At 37.5% G+C, this 27,036-nt stretch overlaps 1 protein-coding gene across 5 annotated transcripts in view; it reads right to left on the bottom strand.

Annotated features, from left to right (window-relative positions):
* Positions 1-27,036, bottom strand: part of HDAC9 (histone deacetylase 9) — an 847,690-nt gene that overhangs the window by 302,251 nt on the left and 518,403 nt on the right. For 4 of the 5 annotated variants that reach the window (XM_081102525.1, XM_081102526.1, XM_081102528.1 and 1 more), the window contains one exon: positions 15,008-15,271. In XM_081102525.1, coding sequence (XP_080958651.1) covers positions 15,008-15,271 — 264 coding nt within the window. Of the gene's footprint in view, positions 1-12,657; positions 15,272-27,036 lie in introns of those variants that run through there. The other variant, XM_081102524.1, reaches the window with a different exon arrangement.

Here is a 27,036-nt window from a genome sequence, read left to right as displayed (position 1 = left end):
ATTATACCTCATAACATTTTCAATGAAACATCAACACTGAAAAGCAAAGCTTTATGAAGAGTTACCATATATCTGCCATAAGTTTATCTTTTTTGTAGCAGATGTGGGTGTGTCTCAATATTAAAAATATATTTATACTTAAAAACTTACCAGCAAAGTTAATTTTCTTAAATGGATACTACCGTGTTCAAAAACCAATGCATGGTGGTGGTGTGTGTGCCCTCAGAAAAAGACACACTTTAAATATAAATTTAAAATAAAAATAAAAATAAAGGATAAATCATATATAAAAACTACAGAATACAAAAATGAATCTGAAAATAGGCTCAGTGATTGAAAATTGAAATACAATTGCACTGGAAAACACATGATGAAAAGCATTAGGAGATAAACAGGACAGCTTTCATTTTGTTGGTGACATTTGCTTGTCCTTAAACAAAACACAAAGTCCACATATCTCATGGGTCTATAATAAAACATACTTTGCATGGCTGGTGGTAGCCATATTAATTCTGGGATCTTTAGAAATGTCTGTATTATGAATGTAAATTATGTTTAAGAATGATGTTGCTTAAGAGGATTTACATATTTGGGTTTTAATTTCCTTTTCTTTTATCCCTTCACTTTTTTAAATTAAAAACTATCAAAGGTAAGGATCTAATTGGCAAACTGTATCAAAGTCAAATCTGCAATAATTCTCTTAAAAATTCCTAATCTACTGAAAAGTAGTAGAACTATTAGCTTTAGGACGATGATATTTCCTTTGATACTGATTGTCACTTATTCAGTGTAGGTCCTGTGGGCTGCTCCAAAGGCCAAGAGATGTCAGAGGGTAGGGTCTCTGTCTTGGCACCTAACACAGTGGGACACAATGACTGGATGTTCTGTGTGATTTAATTAATTTAACTCTCTCTCCGCCTTATTAAGTCCACGTGCAAATCCTCTTGTAATTCTAAACTGTGCATGTGTCTAAATTATTTAAGCATCTTACATCTGGGACATCTAATTTTAAAAGTAGGTATTCAAAGGAGTTCATCACCTTTGACAAGTCACTCTGACTAAGGACATTGCTGTTAATTAAGCTGGAAATATATGCAAACGTGTCCTCATTGCATATCAAATTCCTACATTGCAGAATATACTTTTAATCCTCTATTTTCAAATGTTCTTGAATAATTTTAAATCTTGAAAAATATTAGGGATTTAATTGTGACATATGATTGAGAAATTTTAAATTATGAACATATCAATTAAAAGAGAAACATTTTAAAATATCTTTGACCTTCTAATACAGACTAAAATATTGGGAACAATTCTTGACTAACTGTGTTAACCACTGTCCTTTCTGTGAGAACAAAACAAATACAAATGAAAATATCATCCAAAATATCAAAAGAAATATTTCTTTCTTCAACAATAAATGCACTGAAAGATTTGGAGATTTGTCAAGATGAAGCAATCACATCAAATTATAGCACATGAACCAAAAAAGGAGGCTTGATTTAAACTGACAGTTTGTCCGCTAAGTTAGAGTTAAAATGATTCAATGATGATTATCTTGAATATCTACTAACAAACCAGTAACAAAATAACTAAAAATCTCTGAATAGAAAATGACAACATTCTCAACACTATATTAAACCACAAAGAGCAACTACTCTTCTTTAGCTTCTCAATATTTATTTTTCACCTTCCCAAGGCCAAAATGTCATGTATTTTTGTAAAAGAAAATCAAAGCCAAATGGTAAAAATGCAAAGATTTGGTTAAACAAACAGTCAGAATCTCAGTGGCTTTATCTGCAGCATGCCCAGCCACCAAACAAAGCCAAGATATTGTCCATCTCTCTGACAGACAAAGAGCCTCAGAGGCCCAGAGTGACATGCCCGAAGGCTGGCACGTGATGGGGCTAATTAAATTAAATAGCAGGAAACAGCTTTTCCATATGCCACTGCCCGGCCACACACAAACTGTAACAGTAAATCTTTTATACGAGTCAGGGAAAAACGTAACCATTAAAAAATATACAGTATCAACACACCATCCAAGATTCAGAAGCTGCATAGCCACATAAACTCCTGGGGCCTGGACTTTAATGCCAAGTGTGTAAGGACTTCCCAGTCCACTTTAGGAGCCATCCATGGTCCATGGTCATTAGAGAGGATGAAAAAGAAAGCCCCACTACCAACACTTTAACTTGAGCCAACATTCTGACTGCTTTAAGGACGCCTTTTTACATCAAATTAACTCAACACCTCAGTACTTCTGAATTAAAGTTAAAATAAAATGTATTGCTCACTTTCCATGTTTTCTATCCTACCTCCCTATAGAAAATTAAGAAATAAATTGGAAAAAAGAGGCATGAAGTCTTAAGCATCTATTAAGAAAACTCTTTTCCTATATTCCCCACCATTTCTCATCCAATAACATACTTTTCTCTAAGTTTGTCATGGTAGTTCTAGGCTCTTGCTTAAGATGATACAATTTTAAACAAATCCATACCTGCATGTATCTAGAAGCCTTTCTGTGGGTTGGTAGGTACTACTAATGTTTACCAATCAGGGTTTTCATTAGCACTGAATTCTAATGTAAAGAACGGGAACGATAAAATAGTAATTGTTATCTTAGAAGCATTACGGTGGAAAAATAAGGACAAAGAAACTGCTTTCATAGGGATCCTAAATCAGAGGATCGCATTATAATTTTAACTGAGAGACACAGTAAATCCAGAATCAGTGCACACTATGGCTTATTGGCTTAAACAGAATTATGTAACATACACTAAATATCTAATATAATACACAAAATGTAAGTGGTACTCAGTATGTTTTTTGATGAAAATGACATTTATGGTAGCCGGTATTCAGATGTTATAAATATCCCATTATTCATGCCTTTCTAACCTGAATTTAAGAATTTCCACTAGATTTATTATGTCTTGCTATATGAAAGAGCTGACTGCATTAATGAACCATGACTCAATAAAATTATAGTATACATGATCTTTAACTACAAAAACACACCCAATTCAGGGACATTCAATGAAAGAAAGAGAAAGAAAACAATCTAATTTTAAACTGAGATTTGGGAAAGTTATCAGTATTATTATGTTTTACTCAGTTTATTCCATATAATGATGACAAAATGTTAGCCAATACACCTGGGTTAGCAATGCCCGTTCAGTCTGTTTGTGGACCATACCAGAAATCAATACAAAATTATGAATGTTTGTTTCCCCATGTCTACCTTCAAAATCAATATTTGAATGTAAAGATAACCAAATATCTAGGAAATCAAAGGCCTGGGAGAAAATGGTCAAGCCAAAAAAAAAAAAAAAAAAGATCTGATGTGGTAGAAGCCAGACCTAGGAGTGAGCTGAGCCATCTCTCCACCCTCCTCCCCTCCCATAAATGCATTGAGCCCTTCACACCTTTACCGGATCCCATGTTCCTTCTCCATCCTCATTCCTGTCCCAGGGCCCTAGGCTAAGACTGATAAATCTTTTACGTTATCCATCTCTGTAAACACACAGGACAATCAATGAATCCTAGAGAACGAGAGAGAGAGAGAGAAAGAGAGAGAGACCACTGCAGACCTTCTCCAACAGAACTTAAAGTCTTAAGAGGATCGACATGATCAACCATCTTTAAAGAAATACAACAAATTTAAATTGTGTGGCACCTCAAATATACCATTTGATTTTAAGATTTGCTATAAAGCAATAGTAATCCAGATTCTGTTGTAATGGTGCAAAGTTATATAGATCAATGGAATAAAATAAAGCATTCAGAAATTTGGTCACATATATATTTTCAAATGATTTTTAAATGGCACTAGAATAATTCAAATGAACAAAGATAACTTTTTTTTTAACTAGTGCTGAAAAATTTGGGTACCTTTCTTCACATCATACACAAAATTATCTGGCTCAAGATGGCTTTACCTTAAATGTAAAAACTAACTAGAAGAAAACAGAAGCAAATCTTCCTTAGATAGGACACTAGAGCCCTCACCATAGAAGAAAAAATTGATAGAATGGGATCCATCAACATTAAAACATTCTGTTCTTAATCATAAAAGACATGCTATGGGTCAGGTAAAAAAAAATGCAACATATATATCTAGAAATGGATTGAGTGCAGAATGTATGTTATTCTTATATTTAATAATAAAAAGACACTCCAATAAAAAGCATGCAACATAGTGGGATCAACAATTTACCAAATCAGATACACAAATTGCCAATAAGCACATGAAGAGACATTAGGTAAACACAGCATAAAAGCACACTGAGATTCTACCCCACATCCACTAGAATTCATAATATTTAAAAATTACCTGACAATACCAAGTGTTGGAAACAGGAACTCTAAAGACATTGTTAATGAGAATGTAAAGTAATAAGCAATCAAAATAACTTGGCAGTTTCTTACAAAGTTAAACAAATAGCATACTACTCAACTATTCCACTTCTAGATATTTACCCCAAAGAAATAAATGTCTACCAAGACTGGTATAGAAAATGCATAGCAGCTTTACTCATAATCACCCATACCTGGAAATCACCAAAATTTCCATCAATAGATAAATGCGTAAACAGCCGAAACCGGTTTGGCTCAGTGGATAGAGCGTTGGCCTGCGGACTGAAAGGTCCCAGGTTCGGTTCCGGTCAAGGGCATGTACCTGGGTTGCAGGCACATCCCCAGTGGGAGATGTGCAGGAGGCAGCTGATCAATGTTTCTATCTCTCTATCTCTCTCCCTTCCTCTCTGTAAAAAATCAATAAAATATATTTTAAAAAAATGCATAAACAAATTGTGGCATATCCATAGAATGAAACACTATCCGGCAATAAAAAGACCATATTACTGATACACACATGTATAGATCTCTAGAAGCATTTTCTGAATGAAAAAAAAAAAATCAAGACAGAAAATATCACAGACTCTTTTTAAATGATGTATTTATATGAAATGTTAGAAAAATCAAAGCGAATGCCTAGTAACAAAAAACAGATGAATGATTGCCTGGGGCTCGGTGGGGAGTGGGAGTGGGAACTTGATTAAAAAGGAGCAGGAGGGTAACTCTTTGGAGTGACAGAAATATTCTATATCAAGATGGTGCTGTATACATTTGTGAAAATTCATCAAACTGTACATATATAAGGAGTGGATTTTTGTATGTGAATTATCCTATATAATAAAAGCCCAGAGACTGAAACAGTGGGACGACCAGAATGATCAGAGACCAGAATGACTACAGCCCCTTGCCCTGGCTGGCCCCACCCCCCAGCAGGGGTGTGCGCGGCCTACAAACCACCTGCACCCCCTTGCCCTGGCCAGCGCCGCCCCCCAGCAGGGGCCCCCCCACCCCAATCTGGGGCCCCCATCAGGGCAGGCTGGCCAGCCCCAACCTGTGCACTGGGTCTCTATCCTACATACTAAAAGGGTAATATGCAAATTGACCCTAATGGGGGAACAACCAAAACGACCACTTGACCAGTCACTATGAGGCACCACTCAGTCCCTTTCCCTGGCAGGCAGGCTACGATCGCCCGATGGCAAATGGGGAACTGGGGGTGGGTGGTGGGGGATGCAGGGGGTGCCAAGCCAAGGCCCCCACCCCGCCGGTCGCCCCACACAGAGAGGGCGACCCATGGTGGGGGCAGGGCCGCTGAGCGGGTGGGAAAAGCTGACCTCTCAGTCCCTTTCCTGGCTGTCAGGCTCCAATCGCCTGATAGTGAACGGGGAACTAGGGTGGGTGGTTCGGGGAGTGGGGCTGGAGAGCAGGTGGAATGGCCAACTTCTTGGTTCCTCCCTCCAGCTGGCAGGCTCCAATCACTTGATGGCGAACGGGTAAGCAGGGGTGGGTGGCGGCAAGGGGCGGGACCAGCTGTGGGCATCTGGGGAAGATGGCCCCGATCACAGGCCAGGCCTGGGGACTGTACCACTGGTGGTCAGTGAGCTCTCGCAGTGAGAGTGCCGCTCGGCTGACCGGGATGAGCGGCACTCCCACAGCAGGCCGATCCCCGCAGGCAATGCCCCCCATCAGTGCACGAATCCATGCACTGGGCCTCTAGTGAAGGTATAAAATACATGGAGATACTTACAACTTGAATGAGGTAAACAAAATACAAAAATAAAGGAATGAAGTTGGATATTGTTACAAGTTAGTCCGATAACTCAAGCAATGAAGCAAAAATCAAACCATTTAAAATACGTACCAAAAAACTGAATGTTAAGTTTAATTTGTAAAGTATAAATAAAGAGGGATTTGATATTACCTCCACCATGACCAAAACATGTCAGATGCTAACAATATAATGTAGACTTATTCTTTATCATGTTAAATGAAGGTACAGTGGGGCCTTGACTTACAAGTGTCCCGACTAACGAGTTTTTTGAGATACCAGCTGTCTCTTGGTCCATTTTTTGCATTGAGTTGACAGAGTAATTTGAGTTAATGAGCTCCTTAACGAGCTCCTTAACGAGCTCGGTCTCGGACAAATTAAACTTTTAAGTCAAGGCCCCACTGTATTAGAAGGAGAACTGATGACTATTCAAAATCAGGGAGTGATTTATTTAAGATCAAGAAATCATCTCAGGTATTCTTGTTCTCAGATGGAACTAGTTTAACATTCACCAAACTGGAGATAGAGAAAACTCCCCCACCCACCTCCTGCAAAAAAAAAAAAAAAAAAAAAAAAAAAAAAAAAAAAGCTCAGAGCATTTGGTAACAAGCAAAAAACACTGAAAAGTTGAGTACAGACAGCCCCTGATTTACGATGGTTTGACTTATGATTTTACCATGGTGTGAAAGCAATCAATCTCACATAGTAGAAACCCTATTTTTAATTTTGATCTTTCCCTGGGTGAGGGATATGGGATAGGACACTCTCGTGATGCTGGGCAGCAGTGATCAGAGAACACGAGGTGAGCCACCAATACTTTTCAGTGGTCGGCAAACTGCGGCTCACGAGCCACATGCGGCTCTTTGGCCCCTTGAGCGTGGCCACGAAGTTTCAATCTCACTGTACTTGCGTGCCTGCACGTGGTATTTTGTGGAAGAGGCACACTCAAGGGGCCGCAGTTTGCTGACCACTGCTCTAAGGCAGTGGTTCTCAACCTTGGTTGCACGTTAGAATCACCTGGGAATCTTTTTAAAATCCTGGTTTCTGGGCCTCATCCTCCGGAAATTCTGTTTCTTTGTTATGGGGTGGGGCCACAACATTAGTAACAAAGAAACAGAATTTCCAGAGGATGAGACCCAGAAATCAGGATTTTAAAAAGATTCCCAGGTGATTCTAACGTGCAGCCAAGGCTGAGAACCGCTGCTCTAAGGTGTAGTACGAATGCATTCTGACTGACAATATGTTCAATGTATCATGAGTTTCTTGGGACATGACCCCACTGAGAGTCAAGGACATCTGCACTTGCTCATTTTTCCTTGGTACTAATTCTGATGCCCACATATATTACTTACAGAAACAACACCCCGACGAAAAAATTACAGTGATCACACTTAACAAAGGAGTAAACTGACGCTTGGCAGAACTAAGCAATTTGCTCCAGGTGGAGTTGCGAATTGACAATAAAGTTGGAACTTCTGAAGTCCTACAGAATCAGCATTGTAACCACCAGGCAGGTATATCTCAAAGGCAGGGGTCCTCAAACTTTTTAAACAGGGGGCCAGTTCACTGTCCCTCAGACCGTTGGAGGGCCGGACTATAGTTTTTATAAAAAACTATGAACAAATTCCTATGCACACTGCACATATCTTATTTTGAAGTAAAAAAACAAAATGGGAACAAATACAATATTTGTATTTGCATTTGGCCCGCAGGCCGTAGTTTGAGGACCCCTGCTCTAAGGCAATCCCACACATGAATCACAAACAAATGCCACTCTTCAAGTTCAGTGCATATATAGTCAAAAACAACACATTATTTTTTCCCATGGTCAGTATAGTTTTCTTTATTTAAATCTTCAAAAAGACGAGGTCAATTCACTTTCTAAGATTAATTTGAATCACGTTGTCATCTTTCCAATAGAATACACTGATATAGAAAAATTCATGTGCTAAATGAAAATTATTTGATATGTTGTATTTTTACCAAAATATGTCTCAGATAAAATAAAAACAATAAAATAAAATCAATCATCAGTGATCCATATAGAAGGTAAATTATGAAAAATCATAATTGTGGTTGAGCAGTGCTCCCCTTGTGGGAGTGCACTGGCCACCAGGAGGCAGCTCCTACGTTGAGTGTCTGCCCCTGGTGGTCAGTGCGTATGATAGCGACTGATCATTCTGCCATTCGGTCAATTTGCATATTACCCTTTTATTATATAAGTTCAATTTATTATTAAGGTAGAGACTAGGGAAAGTACAGCCAAAGAGAAAATGAAGCGATATGATGGCTTTGAAATCAGAAATAGGAATACTAACTGCTTACTATAAAAAATGAAGAGGAGATAAAAAGAGATGATTTCATGATAATTTATCCAGAGTCTAAACGGTGGTTCCACTGACAGAAAGGGTAGAGCTTAAAAAAAAAAAAAAAAGCCCATTTTACAGATGATGAATTTACTAACTTGGAGATGTGAGTGAAGAAGTGAATTGTCCTTTCAACTGATAGTGTTAATAAAACATCTGATAGACTTTGAGTTGCTTTTAAGATAAAGAAGGAAATATTTAAACCTTTTAACCATTAAGATGCCACAGATCTCCTCCCACATAGCATTTTTGCCTGTATGTTAGATTAGGTGACAGCAATAGAAAGATACTGGCAAGAGCAAATAGTATTTTGCTCAGGTATTATAGCCCACGTATTTCCAAAGGAATGTAGTGTGAGACCTATTAACATAACTTAAAATGAGAGGAATACAATCTAAAGCAGCATTCACAATGGAAAATATGTGAATCACAAATGCAAGCATATATGTAATCTTAACTTTTCTAGGAGCTACATTAAGAAAGTAAGAGCAAACAGGTAAGATGAATGCTCATCATGTTATATAACCTAATAAATTTTAGACATTATCATTTTAATATGTAATCAATATATCTTTGTTACTTAGATAGGAATATATATTTTATACTATGTCTTTGAAGTCTGCTGTGTATTGTACACTTAAAACGCATGTTGTTTGTACCAGTTATATTTTAAATCCTCAATAGATTCCTGTGGCTATCAGTGTGGACAGTACAATATAGCGGTCTTGGCAGAAATTCTGTCAATGAAGGCACAAAGTCCAAAGCAGAGACGCGAACATTAGTTCAACAGAAATTTTAAGTGCAAAGGACTAGTAGACAAATAAAAATGGGTAACCGAGGTAGAATTTTAAAGCCATATAAATGAAAAATAACTCCAATTTAGTTTCAAAAGGTCACCAGAATAAAAGGCATTTCTTAAAAGAAAAATAAACTTTATGTTTTCTTTGGTTTATATTAGATATAATAAACATCAAGATTGTAGAATTTAAGTGATTCATTGGGAAGAGAAAAAGAAGCAGCATCAGAAGCTAGGAAGTAATAAGCAGCAGCAACAGGAAGGCAAAGAAGCAAAACCAAACTTCGAAATCAGGGAAACAGCTCATGCATGAGAAAATGGAGTCCAAGCATCATTAAGCTCTTATCTCTAAAAATAACTCAAAAGCATGGAAGTATATATTTAAAAAATAATGTATATAACTCAAAATAGACCAAAGACCTGAAAGTAAATGCTAAAAGTATAAAACTCTTAAAAGAAAACATAAGTGTATATCTCTGTTGGCAGTGGATTTGGCAACAGTTTCTTATATGTGACACTAAAAGCATAAGCAACAAAAGAAAAATTAGTAAATTAGACTTCAGTGATGCTAAAAATGTTTGTGCATCCAATGCCATTTATCAGGAAAATCAAAGACAACCCACAGAATGGGAGAAAATATATGCAATTCATATATCTGATAATGGCCTGGTATCCAGAATATATTTAAAAACACTTGCAACTCAACAAGCAAGGCAATTTAAAAATGGGCAAAGGACTTCAATAGACATTTCTCCAAAGAAAATGTACAGCCATCCAATAAGAAATGGAAAGATGCTCGACATCACCAGTCATTAGTAAAATAGAAATTCAAAACAACCATGAGCTAGTACTTCACACCCACTAGTTTAGCTACAAAAAAGGGGACAATTACAAGTGTTGGAGATGATGCGGAGAAATTGGAACCTCTCATACACTGCTAGTGGGAATGTAAAATAGGCCATTGTGTTAAATAATTTGGGGGTTCCTCAAAAGTTAAACAGAGTTACCTTATGATCCAGCAATTGCACTCCTAGGTGTATACCCAAGAGAACTGAAACATGTGTTAACACAAAAACTTGTAGATGGACGTTCATAGCAGCATTGCTCATAATACCCCCCAAATGAAAACAATCCAGTGTCCATCCACTGTTCAGAAAAGATAAACTCACAAATGTTCACGGTTCTAAAAATTGAGCATAAATGTTTACAATAATTAGATTTCTCATCTACGAATTAGGAAAAAATAAGAGTGCTAATCTCCTAAATTACAGCAATGATTAAAAGAGAAAACTGATTCAAAACAGTTTGAAAATGCAGATGGACAGAGAAGGGGGGGGGTAATGCACTAATAAACTTGGACATGTAAAAGGATGTTACACAGTACAGTGTGATGGTGAGGTTTGAGAACAGGGATTCTCGTGCCTGGGTTTGTGGGTACGAACGAGAGCTAGAGTGTCACTAACTGGGTGACCTTGACCTTAACTTCTCTGTGACCCAGTACCCTCAACTCTACAATGGGACAATAATACCTACCCCATAAGGTTGTTCTGAGGACTCAGTTAACAGATGTAAGATACTTAAAACAAAATGTGGTACATTGTATGTTTGCAATAGTTAAAATTTAATTAAAAGTCTTTTTGCAAATCAAGATGATCCCCCGAATTTGCATTGTCTAAACCCTACAGTTTATAAGCCTTTAAGAAGTTGTTTTTTGTTTTGTTTTGTTTTATAAAATGAGAATAGGTTCTGAAATCAGAAGGTTCTGAAAAGTCACATTCCCAATATCCTGTTTTATTTGCTTGACTGCTCTCCCATTCCTTCCCTTTAAAATTATTGATTATGAAAGGAATGGTAACCTACCTCTCAAAATCCTTCCCTTGCATCTCTGAGTTCCTGATTATAATTGGTTATAATTTGAAGACCTTGATTATTTATCATCGTCAGCCTACAATTATATACCCACCATTGCATATTTCCAGTAATGAAAAAATATCACAAAGAAATGCCACATCAAAAAATAATACTGTTGTCTATAGTATATCTGTTGAGTATTAGGTTTCAAAAAAATTTGTAGTGTCTGAATTCCTTCCTATTACAGCCTTTAGAAAAAAAGAAAGATGAAACATAAAAATATCTTAAAGACTATCTTTTTCAGATCTATGAAAAGCAGCAATCTCCATTTCAGCAGCCACCTCCACTAAGGAAATGTAATGGATATTTATTGTGAGTCCTGGCAAAAACCACTTTTCTGAAGAAAAACTTTCTTCAGAAAAGAGAAAAACTTTCTTCAGAAAAGCTGAGACTGATGCTTTTTATTGAAATAGCCACTTTACACTTTGGAAATCAAACATACAGTATAAAACCATTTATCTAATTGAATCCTCCATCTCTTTTTTGAGGATGGCTGGTACCTAGTTCATCTTGTAATTTTACAGTCCAAAGGCAATTTTCAGGAAAGCATGACTAATACCGAAGATATTCCCACAATTCTGACCAAATTATCAAATGTATGGCATTATGGAATGATAGTCCATTTTATAATAGTCAATGATATTAGCTCCAGTATTTTTAACAGTCTAGGGCAATACTGTTATGACTTAGAGTAACTTTAATTTGTATGACACTATTAGTTAGGTTAAGGGGATCAAAGAAAATACAACAAATATTTTTAACCTATGGAACCAAGTACACAACAACACATTATGAACTATTGGCTAATAAGTTTTGCTAGCAATTGACCAGAAGAGGAACAAGGTCTGGCCTGGCCTGGGGGATGTGTCTGGCCCAGTTCCCTTTACCTGAGTCAGACTCCTTATTTCTCACAGTCGTATTAAATAATGATTTCCATATAAGGTGAGGTAATTTAATTACTCCTTTCTCTTTAAATTTATGTACTATCACTTTATACTTAGAGGTCAGACTCTCACTGTAGTAGATAGTACTGTTATAATACATGATAAATTATTTATATTCATATTTATTGAGTGTTTGTTATATTCAAGGGATTACATTAATCTGATTAAAATAACTTTTTTAAGTTGAGAAAAGTTAGGAATTGACATCTATTTACATAAAATTTTATACTGACATCAAGATGATAACATATCATGGAAAAGGCCACACTGGGGTATTAAAAATGCAACAAATTTTACCTGTATTTGCTACTTGATCATGGCTGACATAAATACTTTAAAATCATTATTGTTGGATTTATTATTTTTAATGGCATAGAAGTAACTACTCAAAATATGTTTGTTTTTCTGTTTCAACAAAGAATGGCAATATATTTTGGTATGTGACACCTACTGCATGAGCTTCGAATTCGATTAGATATCAAATTTACACAAAGCCATATGTATGAAAGGGGATCTTTTAAAAAAAACTTTATTTGAGAAAGGAAGAGACTTATAACAGAAGGCAAGAAGAGAAACATACAAACAATATATTTACAACACAAAACAAGAAATCACCATCAAGGGTGTAAATTATAATAAATACAGTAGATTTTAAAAGAGACAATTATCAATTAGCTCTAAGATTATTTAAGTCCAGCTTTTCTTTTCACTGGTTCCAGGTAGTTTCTTGATTAAATTCAAAGAATATCAAATTCAAACAAATTAACGTCCACCAACTGTACTGATGAAGCTCTCTCAAGTGACATTATAAAAAATAGGCTTTTTTTTGTTCTTCGTTACATATCTTTGAAGTAATATTATACAAAAGTCTGCTCAGCCACATGTTCCTCCCCAAATAAAATGTATTTTAAAAGATGCACTATCCCTTTTTTATGAAATTGAAAAAAAGACTTTAAAGAAAATGTATATTTATGAGATGGAGAAAATATACAATTTTATCTTAGGAATGCCATATTTTAATGCAAAATAACTGACAAAAAGTCATTTTAATCTGAAGGAATATACTAACCAAAATATGTTGGTAATAGGAAGTGTTATAGCTATTTGTCAAATTATCAGGTTTTTTTTCATTATATGGAAAAGTTTTAAACTTTCTAACTTCTAGTTATATTAATTTAATTTGAATGGCGACTTTTTAAAAAAGGATAATGTATCTTTAGCAGTAACCTTTTTTAAGAAATATTTTTAAATGTCACAGCAAAATGTAAACAACACATGCCAGTAACATACAATTGTACAATGTCTACATTTGGCAAAACTGCTATATCTCCTTTGAAACAGGATACTACACCTTTTAATACCTCGGATTTAGAAATATAAATATTTTAATAGGAAAAAAAGTCACAAAGATTCTAGGTCAATTTGGATTATTCATATTAAAGGGGACTTAATATGACAAATCTTTAACTAGCTTAACAAAAGTAAACCTATAAAACAAGGTAAACATATCAAAAAGGAGTATTGAAGGAAATGTTCCAGTGAAAAGCTTCCTTAACAATTTCCCTACTTGTGGTGTTATTTTCTTAGACAATAAATCAATTCATAGAGTGCCCTTTAAAAACAGAAAGAGTAAAACACTATCCTCCGTTTCTCCCCCCTACATTCCCCAGCACATGAATCACTTGGACTTCCTGTTTCCACAAGGCATTTCCTGCTCAGCCTCATAGAATCCGTTTTCTGTAGGAGAACAGCAGGAACCTGACAAAGAAGTGACTTAAATAAACAGTCTTCTGTTGCCTTCAAAGTTGTTTGTATTTTATAACTTCAAAGGACACAGTCCTTCTAAAGGTGCATTATGTACAAGTAGGTTCTTTTGTTAAGGGCCACTTTGCTAATTTTGCCAAAATGGTATGGCGACTGTCATGTTATCATGGAATTATACTTAAGAGATCCTAGGGATAATGATAACAAAATATGATATGCTTGCTCCTTTTAAATGTGATTTTGACTTCATATTAGATGACAATCTTACTGTTGCTGTGTTTTCTATAATTGCAGATACTACAATAGGGTATCTGATTGGCCCGTAGGCTGCACGTTAGTTCTTAACAGCATTTGCATCTGCTTCACTTGATCTTTTTTTGATAGACAGTGTCATCAAATAACACAAGATAAAGTAAAACGAGCAGTGCTCGGTGAGACATCATGTAATATTTAAAATAGTGCTGTACGTTGCATCTATATATTTAAAACCACCTCTATTCCTAATATTTTCAATTGCAATCTATACAGTAACCTAGGACTATTGGCATGGTAACCAGAACATTTCACTTAACAGAAATGAGAGAGGAAGGAAGGGGCAGACTACCTTTAACAGTGTTCAAGACTGTAGCATGACACATTATGTACAACGCTGGGAAAATTGAATTCTACATATCAAAAAGAAATCAAGAACTAATAGAATGTGTCATTGATCAGACTGGGACACTATCCAGCAGTCACTGATCTCAACAGAGAAACTAAAACAACAGTGAGTTCGTTTTCCTTAGAAGTAATTGATGTGGCAGGCTTGAGGATGGATTTAAAGCCTGTTAGTTACTTGGATAACTATGTGGTAGCGTAATAGTGTAGCAGGTATTTCCTGGCCCGTGAAATTTCAATGAAACCTTGATATCTATACAGAGATCAGTATAGAGAGAGACCTCTATATAGATATATATACACATTAGTTAGAACCCTTAAACACTAAAATCAAATTATTCAGTGATAGGAAATTATATCCATTGACCAAAACCTGGAGTGCATTTCATGTTCAGATAATGACTTTAATTACAAATCCTGGAGCTAAATCTTTGCCTATTACCTGTTGCATAAAAGCAGCCTGCTCCCCAGATTCCATTTCCTGGATCTGAGCATCTTCATCACTGTCCACTGGCTCCTCCTTGACCTTCACAGCCCCAACTTGTCCCAGTGTGTCCTCCACACCAACACTGCTGTCGCTCCTAGTGCTGGTGCCACTAGAGGGCGCTCTGTCTTCCTGCATCGCCTGGTCCCCCTGCAGCTCTTCCTCCGCTTCCTCCAGGTGCCTGCCTGGTTGCTTCAGTTGTTCAATAGATTTCGAAAGCAGCTAGAAGAGAGTGTCGAGGGGTTCAAAATTCAGTCGTTCTTGGTGGTAACAGAGCAGCAACACACACTTTGATTTCTAACGACTCTTTAACACACTTAGAAAATGGTGGAAAAGAGGTAAATAATAAACGTTTTCTATGGAAATCATAAAATGTTCACAAGGACAGGTTGTACTGAGTCAATTTAATCCAAAGAAACCTGGACGTTCTCCACCCCCCCACCCCCCCACCCCCAAACTAGGAAATGTAATGAAAATAACGGAAAGCTACTGAAAAATTTCCAAAAATCTCATTTTTCAACAAATGTCAACCACTATAAAAAGACAGCACAAATCCTAGGAGTCCTTCTCCATCTAATTGTCCTATACCTAAATGGTCAAATGATAAAACACCTTCTTTCTTTCTTTTCTTCTTTTAAAATATATTTTTATTGATTTCAGAGAGAGGAAGGAAGAGGGAGAGAGAGATAAACATCAATGATGAGAGAATTATCAATTGGCTGCCTCTTGCGCACACCCCCTCCCTTCCCCGCGCTGGGGCTGGAGCCTGAAATTGGGGCATGTGCCCTGACTGGGAATTGAACCGTGATCTCCTGGTTCATGGGTTGATGCTCAACCACTGAGCCACACCGGCCAGACAACACCTTTTTATACATACTTGTAAACCATAGAAATATTGATTTTGAAATCCTGAACTTTAAAAATATGCAGAACTTAAAAAAATTTGACAGCACTAAAAATGTTTTATGAACATATCCAAAGGGAAATTAAATATTAGGAAAGAAGCAAAGGATTATATTTTAATTTGAGAATTGTTATCTAGACCTTTATTTACCTTGTAAATTAAATCATACATAATCTGCAATAACTGCTCACTGATTAAAAAAGATAACTGATAACATTAATTTAATTTAAACAATAGCAAAATACCATGGTATAATAGGGGTGGAGGGAATCCTCAGGTGATTTCACCTCACTTAGGCCTTTTGTTTTATTTGACAATGAGTCTGTTGACTGCTCATCTGCACAGGTCTTGAACTGTGTTTTCAAAAGTGGTTAGTTTTCCGCTGAGTCAGTGCCCATGTGAGCAACATGCCAATTATGTTATAAGGAGCACATTCAGAATACCACCACTAAAGTCATGAATACAGACTTTTCTGTGTAAAATTCAAGTTTACCTCTCACTCACACCTACTTATATTTTTAAAACTAAATACATGCTTTAGAGTTACAATACCTAAGTATTCAAACTTTGAAGGGAGTTGTAACTGCTTTAGGCAAAAACCTCAAAAGGCCCTGCACACACTGATGAAGCCCTTCAATTTCACTGTAGGTAGAACGATTGGGACTTTTCATTCATTTTGCAATACCTGTTTATTGAGTGCCAACTACGTTTAAGAGACCACTCTAAGCACTGGGAAAACAGCCATCGCCCTGCCCTCATGGAGCTCATAGGGAGTGTATTAGAGACTGATAACTAAACTCATTCTTGCTTTCAAGTATGGTAAATGAGAAAAAAAAAAGTGAAAAGCAGAGGGTGTTATAAGAGTATGTACCAGTTGGAATGGAGTCGAATGTGAATTATGAGGGAAGGTTTCATCAAGGAAGTGCTATGTTTAGCCTGAGCCATGAAAGATGAAGGACAACGGAAAGGAGTAGTTAGTTATGTGCATGAGGGGTAGAAATAAAGGTGAAGAGGACAAGAGAGAAAAAAAAACCGTCGATCATATGTGTGGTCATAGTCCAGGAACTGAGGGCCATGCGTGAAAAGTTAGCCAGAGAGCATTGGGACACTGTCCAGGAAATGCCCTGTCACAAGTCCCTGCTTACTGAAGGGTGGCCCGCATCCTCTCCAGCTCTGGATGCTTGACTGCGGGAGTATTTAACAACCAAGAGGAAGGTACACATACCACCTGCTCAGTGAAGACTACTGTATTGTTCTTCCTCTCCTTCCCAGTTCCAACATGGCCTCTCAGTGCCTTGCCCTCCTCAGCTCCAGTGGCCTTGCCCTCTGCTGTACCTCAGCTCCCAACTCAGGATCACACCCTTGACTTGACCTCATCTGTAACTCAACACTCACCTAACTCTCAATTTCAAACATTACTCCTTTGCTCTGGTTCATCCTCAGAATATTCTTACGGTAACCATTCTGACTCCAACCTGGAGGGTCCCAAAAACTATGGAGCCAACCCCATTCTCAGTGCCCATCACCTCCTCCCCTCATTCCCTCACTTCCCTCCTTGCTGGATGAGGTCCCATTCCCCATCATTAAAACTCACTTCCTTACCTTATCTTTAACTCCCTCTCTTTTCAAAATTAGGACTTCTAACCTGGGTTAATAATAAATCTTTCCCAAACCCAAGCAGCTGAGTAAGCTAGGAAACAAATGAACAAATAAACTGCTGAGTGTTTCTCCTCAATTTCACGATCATCACCCTCAAATGGGTCCTGGCAACCCTACATTTATTTAGTTAATTTACCCCTACTCTTCCAATGACTGTTTTAAATGACCTTCTCTATCCTCAAACTTCTAATATCCAGAACTTTTCCTCACTCCCTGCTGATACCTTTGTTTCTCATTTCACTGAGAAAATAGAAGCATCGGAAGAGAAACTCAACTGTCCCATTCACCCTCCTCCTGTTACAATAAAAGCAATGTCTGCACTCCTGTCCCAGCCAATCCATTGGCTTAATGCCCCAGATCTCTCCACTCCTGCAATCATCCACTCTGTCCTCCATCACACATTGTCCCTCTGCTGGAGTGTTCTCATTTGTACACTTTCAGTATTTTCATCACTCTTACATAAACTCCCAGCCCCCCCCTCCCCCCAACATAAACCATCACGCAGAACTTCACAGTAAAAACTCCTTGAGTTTTCTCACTTGTCATTATTTTTCCTTTCCCATTTGCTTTAGAATTCACAACAGACAGGCTTTCATCCACACTATTTGACTGAAATCATTCTTGTTACAAAAGTCAAGAATGACCGCATGAATGTCCAAGCTATTGGCAATTTAAATAGAATATTAATACGGGTCGGTGAGGGTGAAGCATTTTAGAAAGAAAAACAAGACACCTTTGAAATAAGAGATTAATATTACTAGTGTTGGTGCAGCCAAAGGCCAGACAAACTGTGAATTTACTGGAATGTAATTTCCCATAGAAAGCAAGTATGCCCAAGAAAATCTCTAACACTGACAAAACACTGAGTGTTCACAGAATATACCATATGTGCATTTTAACCGAAAACCTTCTAAAATTTGACCTGTGATTATATTTCTGAGGTCACTGAAGTGCTCAGAAACCACATCATCTCATCCATGAATCAAGTTGGATCAGTCTGTACAACCTCACTGACAGGGATACGCAGAGGAAACTGTGTGTAACATCTTTAAAGTGCAACCTGGAAACAATGCCACTCTTCCCAGCCGTTCCCCTGACTCCGATGCACTGAAGGAAACCCGAGGCAGAAAACTCCCAGAATGAATGATGCGGTGCTAACTGCACAAGAAGTCCGAATGGCAAAAGGCTCCTCTTGTAAGGGCAGACCATTGCAGCGGTCGCCAACCGGTGGTCCGTGGACCCCTGGTGGTCCCTGAGGTCCGAAAGGTTGGCAACCGCTGCATGGCTTGTAAAAAAGAAATGTTTCTTTACATAAAACAGCCACTTACGCATGAAGATCATTTAGGTACATAATGTTGGTGTTGGAAGTTTTATAACATTTTTCAAGTCCTTATTTTATAAGGAAGACACTTCATGCCCAAGAAAAACCGAACCATCTCCAAAGACGAGTAGAAACCTAGACGTCTTTACACCCTTCCACTCTGCACTCTCCTCTGAAACAACTATATTCTGATGACAACTGAATGAATATAAATACAATTCCAACGTCCCCGCCAAGCTCCAAACTTGCATGTTCCGCTGCGTGCTTCACATCTTTGCTTAGATCTGGAATATCGAATAGGCACCACAAACTTTAAATAGTTCAAAGATCATCTTCATTCCCATCCCACTCCAATGTATCTATCACCTATTTTCTCATTTGAGTGAAGTGTTACCCAATTGCCTGGGTCAAAAAAAATCTAGGATTTACCCCCATTTTTCCTTAGTTGTCTTTTTCATAAATATTCAAAAACTTAATATTCGGTAGCAATGCTTTGACACTTTTCTTCCCAGGTTATGAAACAAACGCCAATGCTGATGTGAACAATACGTAACTACCACTATTTTACCATCGCTGGAATAAAATGTGCTCTTTGTTAAGTTTCACAAAATGTAACATAGATACCTGGGGCCTCTTGCAGCCGGCATGGCAAAACATAAAGGCGTAGAAGGTGTTAGCCTGCACTTCTTTATTTTAGGTATTTGACAAAGGCTGTTTTTGTTTAAACAGTCACATTGGCCCGTGTGGAAAAATTAGCAAGTGACATCAGCAAGGGAAAGCTACAAGCAAAAGTTACAGAAAACCTGCCTGCCAGCTCTGACTTATTTAAGATACTTAAAATAAAAGATAAGTTGGTACTATTTGTAAGCTTCTGGCTACTTACTAATAAGAAAGTCAGCACTCAGACAATGGTGTGTTCTATGTGGTTTTGAACTACAAACGTGACCATTACCAAGATGGTGATTTTTCGAATTTGTACTGTCGCTGAGTGGCCCCAGCTGCAGGGAGGGGCTGTCTGCTTACTCTCAGTGGGGTGGCAGGGTCTCTCTCTGGTTGAACATCTGGAGGTGATCCCCCAGCAAAGCTGAGCTGTTGCCTTGCTGGCGAGAGAACACAAGACGAACCATCTGCGTGGCAGATAAATGGGCGAGCCCGTGTGCATCTCAGCTGAGGCCCCATGGGTGAGACACCACGTGTCATTTGTCTGACACCAGGTGAGTTACTTTGCTGGGAACCCAGCTGAGATGAAGAACGTGATGGCTGTACAGCTTCTCCTGCCCCTTTTATCTGTGTCCTTACTCATCTGTCAGTGTGGCTCTGTGTTCTCCATGCTACTGTCCAGCAACTGTATGAACACTAGAATGCTATCATCCTTTGACCATTCTGGATTTGGGACACACACATGTGTACACACTCACACAGATAGTCTGTAGGCCAGACTGCATGATTTATCCAAATGTCTAACACTCCAGACATTATAACTCAACCCTTCAATTCTTATCAACCCCTAATATGGTCATATCCATAGCAAGTCCATAATTTAAATGTCTTATATTCCATGTTGAACATCATATGTTCTATTGGCAAATGCTGTATAATTCATTACATATTTAAAGGCTGTGCTGCTAATCTTTACACGTTAACCCATTAAGCTCATCTCGGTGTAAGGCACACTGTTTGATAAAAGTCTAGAGGTAAACAAGCATAAGTGTTTTTGAATAAAATACCTTTAAATTCTGTTTTTTAACTTTTGCCACAGAAATCCTTCATGTCCCTACAAATATGTTCAGATTTGGAATGGCAACTAAGAACAGGAGTATATAGGGAGTAAATCTGTTTCTGATAGATATCTGATTTTCTGAAATTATCAACAAATCATTAAGCACAAGTTTGAAATTGATTATTAAACTATGTAAAATGACCTTTACCCCAACTCAATGCTTTCTTATTTTGCCTCAGATTTTAAGGCAGATTTTACTTGGAGCATGGCAATAGCACATATTTTGTGTGTTTTTTTTTAATTTTAAATAAATGTAAAATTCTTCTTTTGGAAAATAAAATCTTCCCCTTAAGCTCCAAGGAAACTAGATTTAAAAATAAGGATAAAATTCGGTCTCAATTCACAAACAGATTCAGTATACACCAAATGTTCTCAAAAACAACATGCAGAGCTTGGAGGGCTTTCAAATCTAGAGGTCTACTTAGAGGAGAACTCTGCTTCCAGCCAGAATACGCCATGCTATGCAGCTTCTGTGCATGTTAGGAAAATAACCAGGAGATCCAAAATTAAGTAACAAGAGAGAAAGATTTTCCATATTGGTTCCTTATTCACATAAATTAAATTTTTAAACTGAAAAACATCCTTTCTTACCAATATTGAAGGTACATAAAATTAATCTAGGAACCAAGTAAATTCTTAATAAAAACTTGTTTATAATTCTAAATGATTGTCTAAAACAATACCTGGAATTTAAATATCCTTTCTATGGCTCTCAAAACATCCTAATATTTCAATAACTTAAATGAGTATTAACTTCTGTGGAGGAGAATGAAAATTTCCTCCTCTCAGCTAGATTGAGAAAGTTAACCACTCATTCTTTCATTCATTCAACAATTTTTATTGAGCACTTATATATGCCAGGCCCTGGGAAGAGAGAGGAGCATTAGGCAAACTCTCAGTGGAGTAAACAGAAAATGAGCAACTGAAGACTGGAACTTCATGTGCTAGAGAATGATGGGGGGAGTGCCTGTGTTTAATTTGTCTGTGTAGAGAAAGCTTCTCTCAAGAGGTTGACTCGTGAGCTGAGAGAGACTCCCATACCAAGATCAAGTCATGAAAAGGCTGGAGGTTGAACCTTCCATACAGCACAACTCCTGGAGGTGGAATGAGATTCCCTGCAGACAGGAGAGGAGGCCAGTGTGGCTGGAGCCCAGTTAGTAAGGGAAGGCAGTAGGAGATGAGGTCACTTGGGGGACAAGAGGCAGATCAGGACAGCCTAGTAGGTCTAAGATGTTTGCATTTCATCCTAGAAGCAGTAAGGAGCCACTGGGGAGTCTTCAGCAAGCTTTTGACATAATTTGATTTGCATTTGTAAACGATCACCCTGGCCACTAGGGAAGATTGAATGGAGGTGGGCAAAAATGGAAACGGGAAGATCGACCTTTCAGAACATGAAATCCTCAACAAGAGAACAAGAACTATTAGGGGTTCCTCTTAACTGAAACACAGAGGACTTCTTTTTCCTTCTGTTACAGCACTGTGTAATTTTATGTTCTTTTATATTACATAACAGAATTTTCCTGATAATCTCTTTTCTGATTTTCAGCTGAAAGTACTTTCTTTCAAAGTTTTCTTTTTTTGCTCTTTAAGGATAATGAATAGAGCCACAGCAAGTAAAGGCATTCTTATTAATTTATCTTTTTCCTAATCCTTGGAGATTGTGAACTGTCTCAGGACAGACAAGATCTCAAAGCCAACGATCTTCCTATTACGTGACTTGTGAACATTTCCCTTTCCCCTCATTGGTCAATCCCTTTCTTGGTAAACTGGACAGCTCTGCGAATCTTATTTAAAATCGACAACCAAGAGTGAGCGCCAGGTGATAACTGCCACGTGGAAATGTGTGCCCAGAATGGCAAGGCTTTTTAATTTTTCAAACGATGCCAGAAATCCAGAATTATATTTGAAATATTTCTACTTTTAAAGATTCACCAAAAATTCAAAATGCTGTTAAGACACCAGGTGGGTCAAAGCCAGCAGTTCAATGGAATAGATAGAATCTATGACTGTCAGCTAGAGGCCACCATAAATAACCCCTTAGGTCCCTTCTTGATTGAACATTCCGCAGTTTAGATCAGATAGGACTGATGTCTGCATGCTTTCAAAATACATCATCCTCAAAATTGTGACATTTGTATATGTTCCTTACAAAATTCAACTACCTTGAATGACCACAAAGGGAATGACCACAAAGGCGAGCAGAGGGAATTTTGGAAGCTGAGGGACCTGTTCTGCATCTTGATTGTGGTAATTATATGATAATATGCATTTGTCAAAACTCACTAAATTGTACAGCAAAAGGAATAAATTTTACTGTGTGTAAATTATACCTCAATAAAAATCCAATGACTAATCATAATATTGTTCCAAAGAGAAAACAAAGTCAGCTGTATGATGAATACAAAGATGTAAGAGAAAACTGGAATAAAATTTAGTGGTTTGGTTGACAACAAAGCTTGATGCAATATTGAAGCGAGTGGGAAATGTGTGCCTTGGAAATAGTCTAGTCCTTCCAGACAATCATCTCCATTAACAGAATAAGAAAAATAGGACTATTAGTCCCTGGCTGGGTAGCTCAGTTGGTTAGAGCATGGCCCCTTTATGCCAAGGTTTCTGGTTCAATTCCTGGTCACGGAACATACAAGAAGCAACCAAATGAATGCATAAATAAGTCGAAAAATAAAACGATGTTTCTTCTCTCTCTCTCTCTCTCTCTCTCTCTCTCTCTCTCTCTCTCATCAATCAATCAATTTAAAAAAAGAAATTTTAGTTGTATGTAAGAATATAAATACTGAGTTAGGATTTCAGTACTGCTTATTATGTTTACAAAGCACTTTCAGTACACTCTCTTGGGTGAGCCTCACCAGCTACCTCTAAAATGGACAGATTAGAGAATTATTGGACAAAGAGGTTCGACATTTTGACCAACGATGCAAAACTAATAAATCATTCTATGGGATACCAGAAACCTCTCTTGGAAAGGATATCACACATTCCTGATCTTGCTAGTAAAATAAGCTATATATTATGTAGAACTATCTCTGAATAGAATTGTCTGTCTGCAGGTCTGTGAGCCCATTCAGGGAAAGAACATGCTTTCTTTATTTTCATTTTCAGTGTGCAGCATAATGATTGCTAATAAATCTCCGTGGAACATCATAAATTATTCCATGCCAGGAATTATTTTGTAGAACTGAATTTTTATTGCTGGCTGATACAGCTAAATTGATAGCAAGCGAGTAATGCTACATTCAGGCTTTGGGAGCACAGCCCTGGATGCAATTCTGCCAGAAAGAATGGGAATACTCTAGACCATCTGACATTTCAGGGTCACTATAATTCCTCAGATTTCATAACTATTTAGAGAAAGGGAAGAAAGATAGGGGGGGGGAATCTATAATCAAGAACTTATAAGTAACCAAAATCTGCAACAAGGAGACAGCTACACATTGGTGGTTTTCATGTCCACAAATCACTTAGCTATATTAAAAATTCTTTAGTTAAGATTTAATTATTTCATTCTGTCCAATGAAACTACTTGTCAAGGTTGGGAAACAACCAAATTATTTAGCTTCCCTCTCCCTTTGAACTCCCTGGAATCAACATCAGTCAAACTATTTGCATGGTTTAATTCCCCAGATATGTTTCTTTCTCCTATTTTCTTACCTCATAGTCATGTCCAACTATTGTTTTTCTCATTCAGTAACAGCGTCTCTGCCTAGATTAACAGTGCGGAGTGAAGAGGAAAGGTCAAGGTCCTTCCCTGCATCTTCGAGTTATGAACGCAGCACAGGGGACGTGTACGAATGTTACACATTAATCCCCTGAAATGGTCATTTAGTTTCTTTTACAAACACAGGATTTCATCACATCTAATAATAAAGCAACAAGCCATCTTCTGTATATTATAAACCATCCACTTGTAATTATATAGTGAAATGCTTCTATATGAATTCTCTATGCTGATGTAAGCTGGTATTGCAGCCTAAGTGGTGTTTTTGTTGTTGTTGTTGTTTTTTTTAAGCCGACTACATACCTACACAGATCTATTTACATTGAGCTAATCATGTCAAAAAAGCATCTATTTAAGGGTAAAGTCAAAGTTTCTCTTATAAACTTCTAGAGATAGAGAAATAACCTAGGTGCCTTTGTACTGTTATAAAATTAAGACTGCCTTTCAGTGCTACCTAACGTTTTTGGACATACTATCCATCTAAGGGGCAGAATGTAATCCAAAAATGGTGATTAAAGACGCTGCATGGAAACAAGCTGTCAAAGGGATAGAGAGAAATTAAACCTGACAACAGTAAGGCCTACTTTCCTAAATGAAAGCCCAGTTTAAGTTTCTGCTCATCCATTTTTCAGAACTTAAAACAAGGCATTTTCCAACTACCCATGGATGAGAGGCCAACATGTGCATTTCAGTTGAGCATGATGAAGTCAGTAGACCTTCAACTCCGGGTTTGCTCAGGCTGCCTGCGAGATGTTTGCCCACGCTTAAAAAATGGCAACGTTACAACGTGCAGGAGAGGAATGCAGCCTGGCCTGGCGGCAGTTGGCTCTGCACGGCACTCCCATTGCACTGTTGGAAAGCATTATAAGCCAACAGGATATCTGAATGTCCTACCAACAGGTCCATAAATAAACCAGTAACAATGACAACAAAACCTTCCAAGATGGAGGGCAATGCATGAAAAGTTGGGAAGCCGGGCAAGGAAATAGGATTTCTTCATTCTGACAAACCCAAACACCAAAAAAAAAAAAAAGATGACCTTCCTTTTTGTTTGTTTGGCTTATTTTTAATTATAAGTCTTCTACTTTTTGGCAAAAATGAAATTAGGAAAACCTTGTCTCCTGCTTGGTGACAGGAACAACACTAAAATCAGAAGCACAAATCCAGGTGAAGTACAGACTGTTGTGACATACATCTTATGTCGATTTCAGCTCTGTCACCTGCTAGCCCTGTCACCTTGGTCAACATACCTAAGCCCGTTTAAATTAAGTTACTTCTTATCTTTTTAATATATTTTACTGATGTCTTACAGAGAATAAGGGAGAGGGATAGAGAGTTAGAAACATCGATGAGAGAGAAACATCGATCAGTTGCCTCCTGCACACCCCCTACAGGGTGGGTATGTGCCTGCAACCCAGGTACATGCCCTTGACCAGAATCGAACCTGGGACCCTTCAGTCCGCAGGCCGACGCTCTATCCACTGAGCCAAACCGGTTTGGGCTAAATTAAGTTTCATGATATTAAAAAATAGTGAGTTGTTAAGTTTGAGGCGATAACAACCATAAGGACATAAGTATGGTGTCCCAGCTCGTAGTAGATCCTACATGTAAAGGGAGCTGGTATTATTTAAATGCTCCTATCCCGAAGGAACCAATGGAGAAGGTACTGGGAAGATGCACAGTACATAAAAGAAAAAGAGGGAAAGACACATTAGGAGAAATAGGCACAGGAACAAAGCCAAGATTGGTCCATGGTCCTCATCTAATTTTACTTAAAATTTTAGTCTTGCCACAAGTAAGCCATGGATAGAATTACCTTTATTAAAATAAAGCTAATATGAAGTGTTTACTTGTTAGATAATATGAAGTGTGACTCAGAAATGTAAACCTTTTGGAATGTATATGTCTAATAGTTGCTCTTCAAATTAATCTTTTTGGGAAAATATACACTTTGCTCAACAGTACACAAAATAGCTTTATTTTAGGACTGAGTTCAGGAACACTTAATAAAAAAAAAAGTAACACCCATACATATACATGCTCTGTTTGTATGTGACCACAGGCATGAAAGAATATACTCCCTCGGGCTGCTGTGGATGGATTACTGAGGACAAGGAGTGGGTATGAATCATGAGGGCTTATAGAGAATATATAACATTTATGTTAGAAATTATGTCAAGAAAAGGAATATAACAGATACTACTCACATAAAGGATAAAATTCTCTTCTAAAACTTAATGAAAGCTTTCCATTTGCTCTGTTCCAGCATTTGAGCCAAATTGTATTCATGCCTTGCTTGTCAGATATAATATCTACCTGTTTGAATAAGGGCAGCACAGGACATCTGCTTGGCCTGCCCTTTACTGGTCGTGTCTTAAATATATTTTTATTATGATAAAATAGCTCTCATGTCAAAATGCCTAAGTATCACAGTAATAAATATATAATAAATACTTATATCTGGAGTGAACCTTGACATATATAAGATATCATCTCATGATTTACGTGACTTTTTTTTTAAGTGTTGGCTCGTGTCCAGTCATAGGAATGTATAAAATATTTATCACCGAGTATGTATAAGATAAAAAGA

This window comes from Myotis nattereri (genome assembly GCF_964212035.1).
Source record: "Myotis nattereri genome assembly, chromosome: 11".
Lineage (NCBI taxonomy): Eukaryota > Metazoa > Chordata > Mammalia > Chiroptera > Vespertilionidae > Myotis > Myotis nattereri.
The sequence above is the reverse complement of the archived record's forward strand: the minus strand, read 5'-3'. Positions and strand labels throughout refer to the sequence as shown.